This window comes from Pseudorasbora parva, chromosome 1 (genome assembly GCF_024679245.1).
Source record: "Pseudorasbora parva isolate DD20220531a chromosome 1, ASM2467924v1, whole genome shotgun sequence".
NCBI lineage: Eukaryota > Metazoa > Chordata > Actinopteri > Cypriniformes > Gobionidae > Pseudorasbora > Pseudorasbora parva.
In genome coordinates, this window is record NC_090172.1 from 7,015,923 (window position 1) to 7,036,471 (window position 20,549).

Genomic DNA, 20,549 nt, shown 5'->3' on the forward strand with positions numbered 1-20,549 from the left:
AAATCCAAAAAAAAATTGTTGGCAAGTGTAGGTGCAGTGAAACTTGATAATGACGTGCAATCCAGCAAGTTTGACGCGTCCCGTGAATAAAGTTGCGGCTGTCCGTGACGTCAGACCTCACAGTTCTCCTCCTTATACCGGTGCGGCCAGTTATCTCAAGGCGCACTGTTCTTTAACCATACTATTATTAACGTTTAAGTACAACTTGTTTTCTTTTCTCATCTTGTTTCTTTTCCCTGTTGGTAACCCAACACCATCAAAGCTGAAGTTCTTTTAGAAAAGGTAAGATTTTTCTCACATTAGCCAGTGGGTTGCTGCTGTAAAATGGCTCCGATTTGCTCGCATTTTCTTCCTTTCTACCTCTACTAAACTATTACCGCTTCCGGTCAGTTATCCAGATAAATTGGCCGACGTTAAACCATGGAGTTTTAGAGCTGTGTGTGAGATACTGTTTATATGTTAATTGTTTGGCAGTACCGACCCCCTTTATGATCGCTTATGAGAAAATGGCGTCTCGGTTATTAAATCAGCTGTTCTCGCGCACCACCCTGCCGGTAAACCTCAAGTTTGACTTTAAACCGGCGTATATATTAACAACAAGTGATTCACTGTCAAACTTGATTCCTGGTTTTGGTCTCCACTTGTTTACTGAGCTGATTTCAAACGTTGGATGCTCAAATCGTGGCTGTTTTTTGTGTCTGTAATAATTAGCCTCAATGCTAATAGCACGAGAAGAGCTCCATGACAACAACCTAGTGTGATTTATTTAATTGTTCATCATCGTCGTCGTCATACAATGTTAATGATTTTACTCCCCATATGCCAGCTGTATTAACTGATTATAAACCTTTAAATAAACACCATTGTAATGCCACTGAAATGTGTTATGTGATAAATCAAGGCTCTTTTATGAAATCTGATCTCATGGCAGAGGCCTTGTGCTTTGTTCAGATTTGATGGTAGTTCAGTTCTTTACATATTTATAAGCACTGTCGTTTTTCACAGTAGGTGAGGAACCATTTAATCTCTGATATATGTCTATATATCTCTCTATATATTATATCTAATAAATGAAGTGTTTTTCCCTCTCTTAGACCGTGTTTCTACACCCCCACCCTTTCACTCTCATTCTTTTTGAGGATCTTTCATTGTCAAGCCGCCAAAGTGGAGAGTGTGATTGCAGAGGGGGGTGCTTCTCGTTTCAGGTACATATTTCACTTATTATACACTGATTTTGATGGACCAATATGTCATTTGAGAAGACTGTTCATTTAGCTAAGGTTAAATTAGTGGTACATTTGTAGCTTGAAGCTGATGGTCTGAATTAAGAACACCTACCTCATTCAGCTTCCTGAGGATGTGAGGTATAAGCAGTTAAAATCATGTAAATCTCAAAACACCACATTTCACTTTTATAGTGCTTCTTCGGGCGGAGGAGGAGGTAGGGGTGCACCTCAGCACTATCCCAAGTCTGTCGGCAACAGGTAAGTTTGAAGCAAGTAAACTTGGTTTATTTGGAAGATATAGTGATGTAGACGTTCTCATTTTTAAAATGCCATTTTAGCAGTCCCTCAAATTATTAGAAAGAGAGGGGGGGGGGGGGGGGGATACAGTGCTAAAATAAAACGGAAGTATTATAAAAAATATGTAGTACACAATTGGGATTGAGTTTAAATGAGAGATTTGTAGGATTTATTTCTTGTTTGTTTTTTTGTCTTTATCAATCATTAATTGAAAAGAAATATTTAAATATAGAGACAATCCATACATTTAAAAATTAAAGGATATTATATTAATACTTTGAAATAATTTATAGTAAGATATATTATTTAGGCATTGCCTCGATTTAAACTGTTTTACTAACAGCCAGGTGTTTTAGTAATTTGTGGCATTAACTCAAACAATGAGATGATATTTTGGTGGATGATTTAAAAAAAAAAAAAAAACATTGGTTAATCATAACCGATAATCATAAGTCACCTGAGGGCGCGCTACGACCATCTGTGTGCGTGAGTTTCTAACAAACTAAATAAACTTTATTAAAAATGATACATGTGTGAAATCGTGCACCTGTTAATACGTTTTTGTTAGCAGTTTTCTAATAGTATTTCATGATTTTGAACACAAATTAAGCATGCTAAAAGAATGGTTTATATGCAGTCGATGAGACCACAAAGCTGCAAACTGATGTGGCACGATGTGACTAATTGAACTAAATGCCAAGTAAACAATTTGTTTGAAATTGGTTATCACTGGTTATGCACGTCACTTTTGTGTCTGAATAAAAATAAAAAAAAGTTTGAAAAGCTGTGCCGCTACATCAGTGACCATCATTGCACCTGTGGTATTTATTCAGGATTTGTGAAAGTAAAAAGCTAGATTTGTTGCCGACTAGTAGCCAGCAGTGATTTAAAAAAACTACAATTTTACTGTAATATTTTCTTTTAGTTTGAAGCATAAATAAGATGAAATCAAGAATGATGCGCCGATATGAGTCACAGTAGGAAAGAACATATGATATTACCTTTTCATGTAGTATTATATCACTGTTTGTAAATGTAAAAAGTCTTCAAAGTGAATGATAAATGGAGTTATTGTCTCCAAAAAAGGTAGATTCTGAATTACCGTCAGTAATTCTAGTCATTTTTCTTGCTCAAACCTACATGGGTTTGTAATAGATTTCCTAATACCCACGTATAGTCTTTATGTAAAACCCTGTGAATCCTGCGCATGCACTTCAAAAGAATGAGGACTTGGGCTCAAATTAATATTAATAAAAACAATGCCATTTGTTACTGTTTGTATCTGTGTACTGAGGAAGAGCTGAAATTCTGATACGTTTGCACTATATTACCGACACGGTGTAAGCAGTCGACCAATCTCAATAAACCGGGCCGTCTGACCAATCAGGGACTGACTCCTTAATCGAACGTTTCAGACATTGACAAAAGGGGTGATGCTACGATGTCTATTATGAGAGAATTAACGTGTTTTTTTGACCTTGGATGCATGTAAATTAATGTGGGAGACCATCAAAATTAAATTAGAAACCTTTAAAATAGCCTAATAAGGGCACTTTAATGTCTTGTTATTTTTAAATATATGGTAAACATTAGTATATCATGAGGTAAAAGGGTGTTACATTTCATTGTGTTTTCCTCATCTCGGTAGAATCCTTTCTGATTGCCACAAAGACATTTCAGTACTGTTTTATTTCTGACATTAGTAAGTCACTGAAGCCTTTTCAAAACAATGATGTTGTGGCATTGTTTTTCTAGCGAGTTCCTGGGGAAAACCCCAGGGCCTAGCGTTCAGAGATGGGTTCCTTCACGAAGCACTAGACGAGATGTCAACACCTCCAACGAAAAAGAACGACACGATGCAATCTTCAGAAAAGTGAGAGGGTAAGGACCTGAAATGAATCGCTTTATTCACATCACCACTGCAGAAATTCCGCAGTTTGCCCTGATTTACCTTTCAAGAACAATGTATTACAATATAGAAAGCAGAATACACTCCTTAGCCCTACTGTAGACGTGTATAAAGAGGAGTGTCTTGCATAGCAGAACATTTCATGTTGGATTTGCATATATTTTGTTGCAAACCTACTTGAATTGCCTTACTAAAGAACTGACCATTTTGCTTCTGTGTCTTTCTAGCATACTTAATAAACTGACCCCTGAAAAGTTTGACAAGCTATGCCTTGAGCTCCTGAATGTGGGCGTAGATTCAAAGCTCGTCCTCAAAGGAATCATCTTGCTGGTGAGGATTTTGTTCATTATGCATGTGGACTAGAGTTGTCACAATACTAATACTGGTGAACTGTTTCACAGTGCTCAATACCAGCTTCAGTTTCACAGTAATATGCAGTAGCATTTGTTATAATAAAATAAGAAAAAAGGCAAACAATAGCAAAAATAAATACAATAGAATAAAGACAAATGAAGCACGGCTTTAAGTTTCGGGTGGGTTTTAGTATTCGGATAAGAAATGGGCTGCTACAGAAATTAATCAAATGTAAAATAACACCATTGGTGTTCATTGTAAAAAAAAAATGAAATACAACTTAAAGGGTTATTTTACCCAAAAATGAAAATGATCCTATTATTTACTCACCCTAAAGTCATCCTAGGTGTATATGGCATTCTTCTTCAGATGAATAATCTTAAATTAGTTATATTAAAAATGTTCTGGCCAATGTTCCCTCTAATTTCATTTGGATTGCTGAACCAAACTTTTCTCTATTGGGCAAACATTTTGGGCACCCTGAGGAGGAGACTGTGTCCAAGTTATGGGTAAAAAAAAGCAGTTAATTCAGAAGTCACTAAATTGAGCTAATTTTAGGTTGACTTTTTTTTTTTTTTTTTGTACAGTGCTGTTAACTGTACAAGTCTTCTTTACCAAGAAATACAATTAAAATCTTCCCCAGGACAGATTCTTTATTAAAAAAAAAAAACTATATAATATGAAAATAATTAAGCAGTTACACTAAGATGGCTTATGTGTTTTTGTACAGTCAGTTATTGGCGACAGGCAGCGTTTGTTTATTGCTTATGATTTTCCAAGATTTTCAATATTAGAGGGTTTCAAACCTTTGAATGGCAAGGATTCCTAAATGATCCCCTTGTGAGATCAATTTTTAATTAGACTTACAATATAATACAATAATAGCCTATAACAGAAAAACAAATTTTAAACTATTTTAATTTTAAATGATCATTGAATGAAATGCCTCTTTCAGTGATTGCCTCTTTTTGTGAGGGGAATGCCTCTCTTGTAATTATTTATATTATTTATTATTTATAGTCCAGCCCTATAGGCTGCATATGATATTCAAATGTTGTTACACATATGCACGCACACACACGTTCTAGTTTATTCATTTATTTATTTCAATGTTTTCTTGTACATAGGATAATTTTTTGTAAAGTGGGAGATTGATTTTGTACTGAATACTGCATATCATTTTGTTGTACATTTTTGTATAATGACAAATAAAGAGTTCTATCTGCTGATATAGACAAATTACTGAGGTGTTATGAGTTTTTGTTTATACGCTACACTTGTGGTGGGTGTAACTATAAGTGTCTGTTTTGTTACCATGCTGTGCCCATAATCCATTATTTCCACCACTTAATCAAGTCACTGTTCTTTAAATCATGACATTTTATTTCTTATCTTTGCATTTCACGTTGCTTCTCATACTGAGCTATTTGGATCACAAACCGCATTCGCCGGTTCTAACACTATAGCGATACTAACTCTATAGCGGTTGAACAGAGGACTGCAATTATTTATAATTTAAACTTCAATCAAATGGATTTCTCCCTCTCATTCCGTGTCTATCGTCTGCACGGCATTTTATTCTCGCTTCGTGGTCGCGTCATCACTAGTGTGCATGGGCAGCTTAGAGGGAACATTGGTCCTGGCTCTTCCAAGCTTAAAAATGGCAGTGACTGTTGGGTCTTTTTTTTTTTAAGTCCATAAAAGTGCATCTGTCCATCATAAAACTGTTCCACACGGCTCCGGGGGGTTAATAAAGGCCTTCTGAAGCAAAGCCGTTATAAAGATTTGAAGACCCAGGACATTTTTAATATAACTCCATGTTTATCTGAAAGAAGTGTCATGTAAATCATAGGCTAATTTAAACTTTTAGGTGAACCTTTTAATGCTTATAATTAAAGTTTCAAAAGTTACTCAGTCAAGAGCAAGTCTAGTTTTTTATTCTTTGATTTAACATAAGATAATGTATGGATCCAATATACTGGTGCACAACATGCGTTTTCTCTCAACTGTTCCAAAACCGACTGTGTTTACTCTGCAAGACAGGCATTTCGACATAATGTATGTATTTGATGGTTTTAGCTATAGACTGTAAAAAAATAAGGATGACGCTTCTTCACTACCTTCCACTGAAGAAACGCCGACATCTTGTGCAGGTTTGGGGGCGAGTCTGTGCAGTAGGGGCGGGCTTTTGATAGAGCCTCTACTTCCTGCTCTCTACTGCGCAGGATGCAGAACAATTCATTGGGTGCTTCTCAATATCCCTCCTCGCTTCTCCGTCCTCCATCCTCCATCCTATGACCTGGAAACCGATGGAGCTCGGCCATCTTGTAGGACATCTCAATTCTCTAATTCCACCTCAAGGAGTGAGGAGGAGTCGTGAGCGAAGATACACAGGTGTATCCTTTGCAGAAGTGTTTTATCGACTAAATTTAATGCACGCATTAATTCCCCCCCCCCCCCCCCTCTTTACATCGTGCCAGTTTATTAATTACTATAATTATTGTTTGCATGTACCAGACAAATGTCAAGTAATGACAACTAACAGTTGCAGAATTATATCAAAACACAAGAAAATGAAAGAAACCAATAGAAACTAATATTATACAACGAATAAAAAGCAGTTAATAACTGGGAAAAATTTGTAACTTGTAATATTAAATAAAATATGACCAAATGTGGTATTTTGTGGAGGTTAGTGCTTACAATATAAATAGTTATCTCTAACGTTCAAGAATCCCGACTAAATGCAGTGGTGCAGAGTCATCGTTAATAGACGACGCTTTGAAGTAAAATTAAAGGGAGCGAGGATATATAATTTCACTTGATTCAATTCCTTGCGTCCTTCCCTCGCATCCTGAAGGGACAGCTTTATGTGCTTGTATAAATCAGTTTTGTGAGTGCAAAACCTGCGGGAATAACAATTTATGTGAATGAGCACTGGAGCAAAACCAGACAAGTGAGTAAGAGGAAGTGGGCATGTGTCAATTTGCCGTCGGAAAGAAAATCTGTAGTATTTCCGTTGAGTATTTCAGTATCTATATTTGACAACTCTTAGTAGTATTAAGTTTAACATGGTAGGTCTTTTAGGCTACATTTACACAGCAACTTTAATTTTTATTTAACTTTAGTTTATTTTATTATTACTTGCCTAAAGGACAAATGCTTTTAAACGATGTTGACTTTTCTCCTTGTTTGCTTCAACTAGATTGTAGACAAAGCCCTCGAAGAGCCGAAGTATAGTTCGCTATATGCTCAGCTATGTCTGCGTTTGGCAGAGGATGCTCCAAACTTTGACGGCCCATCGACAGAGATCCAGTCATCACAAAAACAGAGCACTGTAAGAATGATTTTTATTCAATTGCGAGGTGTGTTGTGAATTGATTTGAGTAGTAATATAATGTTTAATTAATTGTCTACAATGAGAACAGAAAAAGTTTGAATTGCTGTTTTTTAGGTTGTTCAGCTTTAAGAAAAGTCTACCCATAAAGTTTAGGGGTAGAGTGTGCGCACACAGAATAGAAGAGAAATTACAAGTGTGTGTGCGCGCTGTAACAATGTGTAATCCTGGTTCCAAACTTAAGTAAACAGTTTGTTTTATTTTAATTCAAGTCGTCAGTGGTCATTATTGCTTTGCTAAGAGGAAAAGACACAACAATGTGTCACAACACAGAGTTCTGTATTCACATTTATTTCACCATATTTCACCATTCATGCTCCTACAGACATTCAGGAGACTTCTGATTTCCAAACTTCAAGATGAATTTGAAAACCGCACCAGAAATGTTGACAGTAAGTACCCTGGAAGTGCTAGCATTATTATTGCAGCTGTGCTAAATTGGCAGGTATGTGTTTACTTATGTTTTTGTTATTTATTTTTTTAAGTCTATGATAAAAATGACAGCCCTCTCACCTCTGAGGAGGAGGAGCAGCGTGCCATTGCCAAGATCAAAATGCTGGGCAACATCAAATTCATTGGTGAACTTGGCAAACTCGATCTCATTCATGAGTCTATCCTTCATAAATGCATCAAAACAGTGAGTTATTCATAAATCCATTTATATTTTTGGTTCGGCTACTCAATTTCAATCGTAATGTTGTTACATATGAAACCCCTTATTAAAGCTTCTGGAAAAGAAGAAAAGAGTCCAACTTAAGGATATGGGGGAGGATTTGGAGTGCCTCTGTCAGATAATGAGAACTGTGGGGCCAAGACTAGATCATGAGAAAGCCAAGGTAAGCTGCTTTAAGACTGACAGGACTTTGAATACTTTAAGACGCAGTTGTATTTCCTAACACCCCTTTCTCTCGCAGTCTTTAATGGATCAGTACTTCGGCCGTATGCGATCCTTAATGAACAACAAGGACTTGCCTGCTAGGATTCGTTTCCTACTTCAGGATACTGTGGAGTTGCGAGAGAACAACTGGGTGCCTCGGAAAGCTTTCATTGATAATGGACCTAAGACTATCAACCAGATCCGCCAGGATGCAGTGAAGGTGAGTGTAGGATGACCCCATAGACACTGGTGTCGTTTTAAAACATTACTTAAACATGTAGTTCTATTCTGATTTCAGAGTTTTCCAAAATAATTTCAACTTCTGATTTTGTAAGGAGAAATTGATATTGATCTGCTGGCTTAATGTTCTATTTTTTTATTTTTTTCAGGATTTAGGTGTTTTTATTCCACCAATGACTCAAGGAATAAGAACTGACTTCTTTCAAGAAAGTCCTTTCTTGCCGACGAGAATAAAGCCTGATCGAGAAACTCTTGGGGGATTAGCGGATATGTTTGGGCAGATGCCAGGTATGTCCTGAAGTGCGTTGACATTTCTGGGACAGGTGGTGCGTGACTGGATTTGCACTATGGTTCATTGCGAGCTTAATAACTCTGTTGTCTGCTTGTAGGCAGTGGGATTGGAACTGGCCCTGGGGTCATTCAGGACAGGTATTCACCCACCATGGGCCGCCGCACAAACCCTCTTTTCAACGGGCATGGTCACATGGCCCCTGCACCCCAGCCTTTCATGAAATCCAACCAGGTAAATGCCAATGTACCAAAGAACTAATGTATCAAGGCATCAAAATATTAATGTGATCTAAATGTTTTTTTTTTTCTTCATTTTTAATCAAAGGGGCAGAATCCACTTTTCCAGAACCAGACTCATTCATCTCAACAGCAAGCTCAGTCCAAGGATATGCCACCGCGTTTCATTAAGAAAGGACAGCTGAATGCTGATGAGGTATTAATGATTTTCATTTCAGATTTTTTTATCAAGCTGTCAATAGCCATGTTTAAAATGACAACTTTTGTTTACATGATTGCTAAATAAAGTGATTGGGTTGATGTGCTCGTTTTGTCACAAGCTTTTAATTGTTTTTTTTTTACATCTGCACTCTGCATGAATATACAGTTTAATATTTACTACTTACAGTCCTAATTATGAGACGGCGAGCACAGCTTTGTGCCGTGCTGCTTATATTTATCAAGCAGCAAGAATGCCCCTTCCCACGGCCAAATCGAGCTGACTGTGTAGGAGTCAGAAACAAGGACTGGTGGGATGTTGTTCTGCTCCACTTCACAGACAATGAGTAGAAGGACAATTTTAGAATGACGAGACAGTCGTTTGACACTTTATTTAACTGCAGCAGCTCATTCCACACGCCACGCATCATTACAACGTTGAACCATTGATCAAGCAATTACATGACATTCTGATTCATGTTTGTCATGCTCTAAAATTATAAAACATCTCTATTACTTTTTAGTTTTATAATTGACAGAATTTGAAAGCTCAGACTGTAGTATTTCAAATGTACCAAGTCACAAAGCTTATTCAAATTATCAAAGGGTAGGTGTGCTACAAATAATTTTACTCCTTAAGATGTGTTTTGGTCGATTGGATCACAAGTAGATGAGGCAGACACATACCCGTTTACACCTGGTGTTTGAATCCTGGTGTCTTTTTGTCCACTTTTAACCACTTTTCACTTTCTGTCCTGATTTCTTGAAGGGGAAGGTCTATGGGTTGGTAAATGTATGTTTGTTTGTTTTTTCGATCTTATAGACAAAATAAGCTCACAATACTTCTGAACGTCACCAGAGACGATGGAAAAACACACTGAGAGCAGCAGCTTTCATTTCTGCATGTTGGAAATCAAGAACGTTGAGAGAACATTGTGCTTGGTTTTTTTTTCTTTTGGTCTTCAAACCATAATTAGGTCTCCAGCCGTCAAAGTGCGCTTCCCATAATATTTACACATTACATAGATCAGTAGGCAGAGAGAAGGAGGTCTTTTGTGGCTGTTTGAGCAAATTCGACCGCATGAACGTTTACACAAAACAATCTGGTCAAATGTGTTTAACTACCTCTGGAAGTGGGCAAAATTGAACAAGCTTGAAACGTTTTAGACCCTTTTTACACCTGTATTTACTGTCTTCCCCTTGTGATCTGATCAACCAAAACACATCTTAATACCAGCTGTAAACAAGGCCAAAAAGAGCTTGATTCATCAAAATGAAGGTTCATTAAAAAGAAACCGATATTTTCAACCCAGCACATGATTCAATCCATGCAGCTGACATGTTTACCTGTTGTAGTGTGCGTTCTGTGTATTCTGGGCTTGATTTTAAGAAGAATGTTTTGTGATCTCTTATGATGGACTCCTTTTATTAAAATTTCAGATTAGCTTGAGACCTGCTCAGTCATTCATCTTGAACAAAAACCAAATGCCAAAGTTGCAGCCGCAGATACCTACCATGATTCCTCCTAGTGCTCAACCTCCACGTACATCCACACCACCGCTGGGACAGGTAATAAGTTCTCCATTTGACATAGGAACGAGATGTCATCTTTTCATTTTAAAAGTGCATTTAACACCTTTGGTTGTATACAGCCACCGCAACTTGGCCTGAAAACCAACCCGCCTCCAATTCAGGAGAAGCCCCAGAAGACGACTAAGAAGCCACCGCCTGCTGAGGAACTGCTTAAGATGACTGTATGTACCACTCAACATTTCATTCATGAAAACGGTTCACTGAAGCCTTTGAGTGAGCTGTTCCACAAATTTGTCTGTGTCTCGGCAGGAAACTGTTGTGACCACTTACCTGAGCAGTAAAAACATGAATGATGCAGTGAATGGGGTGCGAGAGATGAGAGCTCCCAAGCACTTCCTGCCTGAGATGTTGAGTAAGATGATTATTTGCTCACTGGAGAACCCAGATGAGGACCGAGAGCATGTCAGCACTCTGATCAATATGCTCCGCATGGAGGGACTGGTCACAGGGGAGAACTTTATGCAGGTTTGTGTCTACACAATAAATTGTAGCACTCACTGCATCTTAACTTAAATTGGGACTCATCCTTTCCTTAAATGACATGCTTTTACAGGCTTTCCTCAATGTTCTGGACCAGTGTCCCAAGATTGAGTTGGATATTCCCTTGGTGAAATCTTACCTGGCTCAGTTTGCCGCCCGGGCAATCATTGCTGAACTTGTGAGCATGGCAGAGCTGGCCCACCCTCTGGAGAATGGCACCCACTTCCCGCTTTTCCTCCTCTGCTTGCAGCAAATGGCCAAGCTGAAAGATCGGGAGTGGTTGACTGACCTGTTCCAACTGAGCAAGGTCAACATGCAGAAGATGCTGCCAGGTCGGTGCTTTTGTGTTTGTGTTATCCCTGTATGGAAACGCTTTACAATAAGGTGCCATTAATTAATGCAATAACTAACAACGAGCAAAACCTTTTTTATAGAGTATGTATTGATCTTTTGTTCATTTTTGGTTCATGTCAGCTCAGGCCCATTTAAATCTTAACAAACGGAAAAAAGAAAAGAAAAAAATATATATTTTTTATAAATCTATTAGTAGATTTTGAAATTAGCCAACAATGAAAATATTTCTAAAACCTTTATATGTCTTATGGGCCATTTGCATTGCAAGACACCTTCCACATGTACATGTGTATTAGGTGTTTAGACTACAGGTGCGTAGTGTTTCTTTACCAAGTGGCCTGGCATGAATAATACAGCGTTTGTAATTTTTGCGGCTCCGTGTAAATGGGGATAGTTTTGACTATGTCTGTCTGTATGCACCCGGAAAGAAAAAAAAACCTTTTCCATTTTTAGTACATTGTTGTAAACATACCCTTAGTTTAGTTAACTGTAGTTACCTAGACTGGGTAAACGCAGCCTGTTCTGCCGGCGATTTGATTTCGACGGGCAACTCAGTCTGGAAACTCGTGCATTAATTTCTACTGCTTCTGTTACACTTTTGTGGGATCCAATAACAGACTGGCTTATCCACCTGGTGCGCTATTTTGTTAGATTTAACATGATGGATAGAGAAACGATGGGACGTTGGCCGTTGATCACGCCTCTTGCGGTCTGATTTGTTAAGGACTATCCAATTGCGATCATGCCTCTTGTACAGTAGAAAATACAGAGCAGACTCCTCAGACCAATGTTCAATTTTAAATTAAGCTTGGTCTGGTGATAGCCAGACAAGTAGTTATCTAATGTTAACACTCAACTTTACTGTAATTCGTTGCTGTCGTGAGTATCTTTCGGGGTAATTGGGTGCCCTTTTGAAAAGGATCAAGTAAACTTATTTAACATTTTAGTATGTAATGAAGCTTTCAGAAAGATAAAACGACTCCTAAGCAAAGTCAAATTAAAGGGATACTCCACCGCTTTTTCATATTAAGCTATGTTATTCCCTTAACTAAGACGAGTTGATACATCACGCTTTCGTCTCAGTGTGTGCACTTAATCTCTCTGACGCGCGGTGATGATCTGATAGCATTTAGTTTAGCCCACTAAGCCCAGTTCATTCACTGTGGAACCAAACAGAGATCAAGTTAGAAATGACCAAACACCTCCACGTTTTCCCTATTTAAATACAGTTACACGAATTGTTGAACGACCTAAAAAATAAAACTTTTCTAAGCGGAAAAAAGAATTAAAAAGGAGAACTATAATGTGTGGCGGAATAGCACTACTTAGAGTACTTCGACTCGGCGCAGTAAAAAGTCACTCCTGAAACCTCCTCCCTCTCACTCTCTCATTTCTGTCAATAGGGGGGAACTGTATTTAAATGGGAAAATATGGAGGTGTTTGGTACTTCTAACTTGATCTCTGTTTGGTAGCATAGTGAATGAACTGGGCTAAGTGGGCTAAGCTAAATGCTATCAGATCTTCACCGCACAACAGAGAGATTAAATGCACACACCGAGACGAGAGAGGGATGTATCAACTTGTCTTAGTTAAGGTAATAACATAGCCTGATGTGGTCATACTCAATTCTAGTCAGAATACAAGTCTGATACTGCTCCATTGGGCTGTGATTATGGGGCTTATTTCAACCGACACAGGAAAGACCTCAATTGGATAGATCTACAACCAGTCAGAGCTACAGACTACAGAGCTACAGATGCTAAAGCCATCTTTCCCATCGACAAATGCCTTGATCGCGGTCCTCTGTACCTCTTTTAAAATGAACGTGCTGCGGATATTTTCTATCACAGACGAGATGACGGAATCTACACATCTCAATTCTTCAACAACAGCCATCATTGTTGTAAACGAATTCAACCCAAGCGCTCTTTGATGATGGGGCTGATTACGTTTCTAGTGATAATCTGTCAATCATCACCCGACAATGTGAATGGTCCGAACAGTTTCTGTTCGGGCATAATACGAAACGAGTCCAGACCGAACTTCATGTTATGTTATGGGCGGAGCTAAATTCAGCTGGCATCCAGGCTAGGAATAACATAGTTTAATATGAAAAAGTGGTGGCATATCTCTTTAAACTAAACATGTCAACCCTGAGAAATTTATTTGAGAATATTATTAGAGAATTTATTTATATATATAATATGATGTGTAATATAGTTCACTTAATTTCAGTTGTTTACAAAATTATGGTAACAGGGTTGACCTTTTTAAGATTGTTCTCCAACTTCAGTGTGGCACAGACTAAAAAGATCACTATGAATGAATGAGTGGAAAATGGGGATAAAAGGGTTGATAACGATGTTTTTTGTTAGTATCGCATTAGAGTCCAATTCTCACTATTAACTAGTTGCTTAGCATGCATATTACTAGGATATTGGCTGTTTATTAGTACTTATATAGCACATATTAATGCCTTATTCTGCATGACCTTATTCTACATCCCATAATCCTACCCAATACCTAATGTAAAATCCTAATTACCGCTCATTAATAGTTAGGTCTTTTTTTGGCAAAAGTTAATAATCTAAAGTGTGATCAAAGTAGGTTTTTGTGTGAATGTTAGTCTTTATTGCCATATTTTATCAAAATGTGTATTTGTCAAAAATTATAAACTTTTAAAAGAAAATTGACAGAATTTGTGCTCTGTGACTATTGGATGGTTGACACTCAACAAATAATGTTTGAAAATTTGTGCACCAACTGAAAATTATGTACACTAAAATATCTTGGTTCATCAAAATGAAAATTGATTAAAAATGAGAAACCGATATTGTCAATCCAGCCTCAGCATTCGCAAGGCTGACTTGTTTTAATCTGTTATAGATTTTTCTGATTGTGTGCATGAAATAGACGCTGGTGCGGTCTCAACCTGCCATGGGAGACGTGCTAATTTAACATTGCCCTGTTCGGTCAATGATTTCGGCCCTCAAACTCTTTTGGCCAAAATCAAACATTTATTTTCGCTCCATCACTAATGCCAGACTACACAATATCCGTCAGATTTTGGCACAATCCTGTAGTCTGAACCTGGCAGAACATCAACAAAGCTATTGACTTTGTAATAGAAAAGGTTTTTTCTCTCTCTCTTTTTTTTCGTATGGACTCAAGCTCATTACCCATATTCCTGTCTCTGCCTACAGAAATAGATCAAAACAAAGATCGCATGTTGGAGATTCTGGAAGGGAAGGGCCTGAGCTTCTTATTCCCTCTCATGAAGCTGGAGAAAGAGTTACTGAAGCAGATCAAAGCAGATCCTGCCCCGCAAACTATCTACAAGTGGATCAAGGACAACATTTCTCTGAAGCTGCACACTGATAAGGGTTTCGTTAACATTCTGATGACCAGGTATGATGATGGACCTGCTGGCAGAGTTCTTCTATAAGCACTTGATGGTTTATTCTATGTACACTTGATTAACCCCACAAATTCTTCTAGTTTTTTGCAGTACATCTTCCACGAGATGTATTCCACTGAAGGAGAAGACCAATTATCTTCACCTACAAAAGAGCAGCTTGACCAAGAAAAGCAGCTGCTACTTGCCTTCAAACCGGTGATGCAAAAATTCCTGCATGATCACGTGGACCTGCAAGTCAGTGCACTGTATGCGCTGCAAGTCCACTGCAATGCCCATGCTTTTCCCAAAGGTATGTCTAAAATCTCCCACAGTCTTAGGGTGTGTTCACACTTGTCATCTTTGGTTTGATTAAAGCAAACCCTGCTGCGATTGCTCTGTTAGTGTGGTTCATTTGAATAAGTGTGAACGCTGCCATCTGAACCCTGGTGCGCACCAAACAAGAGGACCGAGACCGCTGAAAAGATGAGTGTTGGTCCGCTTCCAAACCAACTCTGGTGCAGCTGGAAAACTCTTTACTAGCTGGTCCATATACTGTCATAAGTAAGCTATGCACATACAATGAGCGCATTTTTTCCAGAAAACCGCATTGGTTTGTAGGTTTTATCTCAATTAGCTTTATGTCATTAAAGATGACTAATCAGGTTGTGAACATAGGTGCTTTTAGGCTCAGTATCTTTTAGCCTGATGTGGTCGTACTCAATTCTAGTCAGAATATGAGTCTGAAACTGCTACATGGGCTGTGATTATGAGGCGTGTTTCAACCGAACCAGGGAAGACCTCAATTGGATAGACCTACAACTAGGGCTGTACTAGAATAATCGAATATTCGTTCGGTGAGGTGGCATTCGATTTTCAGTATTGAGATTCGAATATTCGTGTGTTTTTTTTTTTCAACACGTGACTTCCGTCGCGGACTCATTCTCACTCGTGCTTGAAATAATAATAATAAATTTAAAAAAACACCGCAACATGCTTTCAATAAAAGCATCGCGCATTTTAAAGATTTAAATTAACAAAAAGTCAGAATAAGACAAAATAAATCCCTTATATAGAATAAAACTAATTGTAATATATATTACTTTTTGTGTCATTTTAAAACAATTCATTTATTCTTATTCAACTGTTTATAAGCATGCTACCGTGTTCTTTATTTATTACAGTTCATTGAAATCACTGTGTGTTACTAATTTAATTTCTGTTTTGGGATTCATTTGTTTTAAAGAAAGGTTCGTTATTAATACCTTATTAAAGTTCTTGCTCTCAACAGACTTTGTGTTTTGTATCACTTGTGCACTGTCCGTTTTCGGAGCATAAACCTGCCCGTGTAATATTTAAAAGATTATTAAATGTTTATTAATATTTAAAGAATGTGTGCCACCTGATCATATTGCACCAAATGCAACACTGCACTGAGTATTGCAGTACACATTTACGATGCCGAAGAGTGAAACGTGAAGTCGTGAAAGATGATACAAATGCAAACCGACACTATTATTATATATTTAGCCCCACCCACCGAAGCTTCGAATATTCGATATTGATTGCCACCTAAGCTTCGAAGCTCAAAAAATGGCATTCGAAACAGCCCTACCTACAACCAATCAGAGCAACGAAGCGACGCATTGTCAAATGTCAACAGAGCTCAACTGCACTGTGTTGCCAAGTCCGCGTTTTTTTTCTGCGCAGGTTGTTTTCTATATGTCCGCGGGATGAAGCTACTATGTGATGTATAGACCCATGAGTGTGAATTTTAGCAGGCAACCTAGTCAAAATAACACACATTTTACCCCCCAAACGCCATTTTTCCCCCGGAGAACCCCCTGAGAAGCTATTGTTTAGGGCTAATAGTTGGCGGGTTTTGTTGTAAAAACATGGCAACCCTGTCTGCACGCGCACTGGAATAAACCATCTTTGCCTGTGTTGTAAAAACATAAAATAATTTAATGATACACAGAGTACTTACCCAACATGATCATCATTTCTGAGAGAAATTGTAAAGGTGAATGCATATACAAACAAGCTCTCCGTTTAGGATTCGTGTAAATATAATCCAAGCCCCTTTGATGACGTGCATGATTACGTTACTGTTCATCTGTCCGTCATCGTCTAAAGCCCACCCTGATGATTTCATTGGTCCGAACTGTTTCTGTTCGGGGATAATTACTCCTCTATGGAGAAAGGCTAGACCGAACTGACGGACCTAAAAAAATTGTGGGCGGGGCTAAGTTCGGCTGGCATCCAGGCTAAGTATCTTAAGGTTGGGTGGACTAAATAGGCTTTTGGGTCCAGATCAAGAGAACCAAACTAAAGTGTGAACACACCCTTAGGCTGCATGTCCACAAAAGTGTTTTTTTTATCCTGCTGAAAACGCCACGCTGTAGGCACTTAAGCATTTTGGCAGCGCAGTTTGTTTTTGTTTTTTTTTCAGTTGAGACTCTTGGCTTATGATACGGAAGTGTTACTGGTATCTAATTTCACAGGTAGTTTGTTTCTGTATTGATTCTATGTAAAAATGCTGATACAAAGTAATTTGCTCTGGCTCTTGTTAAATGATTTTGTTCTGTTCTTATGCTGCTTGTTTTCATCTGTTGAGGTTGCACAAGCAGAATGTGTCGGTTGGTCGGTGTTGTATTTGTCCCGCCCTTCCTCCACTGTGATTGGACGGCGATGAGCGTTGCATTTACTCAGTTGAACTGTCGGTGACCAGTAAAAGAAACTGAATGCTTTGCGCTTGAGTGTGTAATATTCGTTCAGTGCAGTAATCTTCGTAAAGCTCATGGCGTTCTGAAAACACGGCACTCCCATTGAAAACAATTGAATACGCTAGCCAGCCGTGTTAAACCCTTTAGTGGGCGGCCTTAGACAACCTGAAATAAGAAATAATAATCCCCCCAGATATGGAGGAATATCTATTTATCCATCTATCAGAGAATGTTTTTTTTTTATATATATATATAAATCTATATAGAATGGAAAACTTTTATTTAATATTTATTTGTAGTAGATTTTTTTTATTCTTTGTTTAAAATATATTTAATGTAAGTTTAGCACAAAAAAAAATGTTTAATACATTTTAAAATGAAAGTTTACATTTTTGTATGTATTTTGGTTTTATAATTTTTATAATAAAGTAACTAAATTAATGAAATTTATTCCATAAAAGTATATATCGTAATAAAAATAACGCATAAAATATAATATATTTTATAAATGTTTTTTTGTTTTTAGAGTATATCTTATGCGGTGCGTGTAATTCAGAACGATTGAAAGTCATGGTTATTCGTTGGTCTAAAGGTGTGGTAACCGTGGAGTTTGTTTACTGTGAGATTTGAAGTAATTTGAGGAAATGCTTGTTTTCCTGTTTTTAATCGTCTCTTATCTCCTTAGGAATGTTACTCCGCTACTTTGTCAACTTTTATGATATGGAAATAATTGAAGAAGAGGCCTTCCTAGCATGGAAAGAAGATATTACCCAGGAGTTTCCGGGGAAAGGAAAAGCATTGTTTCAGGTAATGTTCTCCACGATTATCCTAGCCGTTTACGATGGCAACCTTTCACACGTTTGACATGATTTATTTTTTCTTTCCTCGTTGTTTAGGTGAACCAGTGGCTCACCTGGCTGGAGACGGCGGAAGAGGAAGAGTCTGAAGAGGAAGCTGACTAAAGAACCAGCCAAAGCCTTGATGTACTCGCCTGTCTCATCTCTCCTGTTTAGTTTCACGATCTCCTCTTTCACCTGTATTAACCGCTCACTGCTGTTTTCTGCAGTGTCGAGCCAACGTATTACTTCACGCTTCATCGTTTAAAGCATGTAATTACTAGCATCTGTTAAGAACCACCTCAGATAAATGGTATTAACAGCTTGGAACTGCTTCGTTTACTTTTTTAATATATTTTTTGCTTTTAAAACATGTATTTGCAAGAGCCTTTTCTGCTGCTGTTCATTTCAGCACAAAACTATAGAAATGCACTTTTGCTCAGTGTCATATTTCGAGTTACTGCAATATTCACTTTTTGTTTGTTACAAAGAATCCTCATTAATCATTGGTTACCATCAATGCTTTGTTTATACCTCACAGTAGTTGGCGTTGTATGCGGTGTGTAATGGGGTCAAATGAAAACTCCCGGTCTGCAAGGTGCTTGAGTCTGTGAAAAATGGTTTACTTTCCAGTTGTTATATGATTGTAAAATGTATTTGTTTTTTTTACTCTCCCCCTCCCTCCTGTTTCCTATAATGATGAACAAAGCCATGTGGGAGAGATGAAATAATGCGGCCTTTTTTAATTTTATTTTTTCCGCCTCAACCCATGTTCGTCCCCTCCACTACTTGTCAAGCTGATACTTGAATTTCTTTCTTTACAGCATGTTCAGGGATTACAAAACACAGCCTGTTTAGATGCAACAATTTGATCCAAACAGAAATGTGTAATTTTTTTAATGCATTTTAATTGGTAAAATAAAGATGAAAGGAGATGAGAAATTTGGTATGGATGTTCAATTTTCAAATCACTGTTTTGCAACCTAACAATGTCTATGGATATTATACATATTTATTAAATCATGAGGGGGAAGTTGAAGCTTTATCATTAGGCAGGACAACTAATGGTGACCCACTCGTGTGGCATCTGTACAATGGTTTGCTGTTTAAAGTGTTACTGTAAGGTGCAAGAGCTCCGAATGTTCAGTGTACCACTGTTGCTTTCAATAAAGTTACACACCAGCATTTATTTGGCCTTATTGTAATGTGCTTTGAGCATGAATATGTGGAACAATGAACTTTTGTCACCAACCTTGTGTTTAGTGAAGGTCAATACTCCAGTTTTAAAATCATGAAAAATGTTTTTTTGGTTTTTGGATGAAAGTTTTGAAGTCAAATTTCAACTTCTCTTATGTTTATATCCGAAAACGCTACTGGCTACACTTGCAATGTTCAGGTCATTTTTTTATTATTATTATTATTATTATTATTATTTTTGCACAAGTCCAGTGTTTCTGAACACCTAGCTCAGCGTTTACCCGAATATCAACAGAAGTCATTGTCACTACTTGTGTATTTGATAATGTATGCTTGATTTACAAATGTTTCTTTATTCAGGAATAAAAAATTAAACAATGCTTAGAATCCCTAATCGGAAATGAAATGTAAGATGATGTTATGGTATGTTAAGTCAGAATATACTGTACTGGTATATGAGACGCCCCATAATCAATGCTTTATGTAATATTTTTTAATCTGTTCATTTTTAGCGGTTTTCCGTAGTTCTTATGTAACTTTCTCATTCGTATTGTGCAATGCTTTCAATAGGTAGGCTATTATTGTATTATTATTGCCATGTTGGAAACATTTTCTAATAAATTATGAGGAAAAATGGCACACTGCCAGACTAATTGCATTACTACTGTTTAAAAAAAAAGTATATATAAAGAAATTAGTGCTTTTTTTCAACAAGTATACATTAAATTGATTTAAAAAGTGACAGGAAAGACTATTAAAGTATCATGGTTTTCACAAAATATAAAGCAGCAATGTTTTAATAAGCAAATGCAGCATAGAATGTTTTCTGAAAGATCATGTGACACTGAAGACGAGTCATGATGCTAAAATTTAATCTTTGCCGTCAAAGGAATTATCACATTTTAAAATGTACTAAAGCAGAATACTGCTACTTTAAATTTTA

The 20,549-nt window shown here is 37.4% G+C and overlaps 1 protein-coding gene across 1 annotated transcript; it reads left to right on the plus strand.

Moving 5' to 3' along the window:
• Nucleotides 1–506: 506 nt before the first annotated feature.
• eif4g2a (eukaryotic translation initiation factor 4, gamma 2a) lies at nt 507–20,242 on the plus strand. Its single transcript, XM_067447850.1, has 21 exons — nt 507–565; nt 1,095–1,205; nt 1,419–1,484; nt 3,279–3,404; nt 3,660–3,762; nt 6,992–7,123; nt 7,509–7,575; nt 7,669–7,820; nt 7,909–8,019; nt 8,098–8,280; nt 8,450–8,588; nt 8,690–8,823; nt 8,917–9,024; nt 10,467–10,595; nt 10,679–10,780; nt 10,869–11,084; nt 11,173–11,431; nt 14,657–14,861; nt 14,952–15,160; nt 18,259–18,380; nt 18,470–20,242. The coding sequence occupies exons 1-21, from the start codon at nt 507–509 to the stop codon at nt 18,533–18,535; spliced, it is 2,799 nt and encodes a 932-aa protein (XP_067303951.1). The 3' UTR covers nt 18,536–20,242.
• Nucleotides 20,243–20,549: the final 307 nt, after the last annotated feature.

What these genes read in the sequence shown, in the direction of transcription:
- eif4g2a (XM_067447850.1), top strand. Translation starts at nt 507, where the DNA reads ATGGCGTCTCGGTTATTAAATCAGCTGTTCTCGCGCACCACCCTGCCG. An exon ending in CCACACCACCGCTGGGACAG is followed by an intron (nt 10,596 to 10,678) that starts GTAATAAGTTCT and finishes GGTTGTATACAG; the next exon opens with CCACCGCAACTTGGCCTGAA. An exon ending in CAGGGGAGAACTTTATGCAG is followed by an intron (nt 11,085 to 11,172) that starts GTTTGTGTCTAC and finishes ATGCTTTTACAG; the next exon opens with GCTTTCCTCAATGTTCTGGA.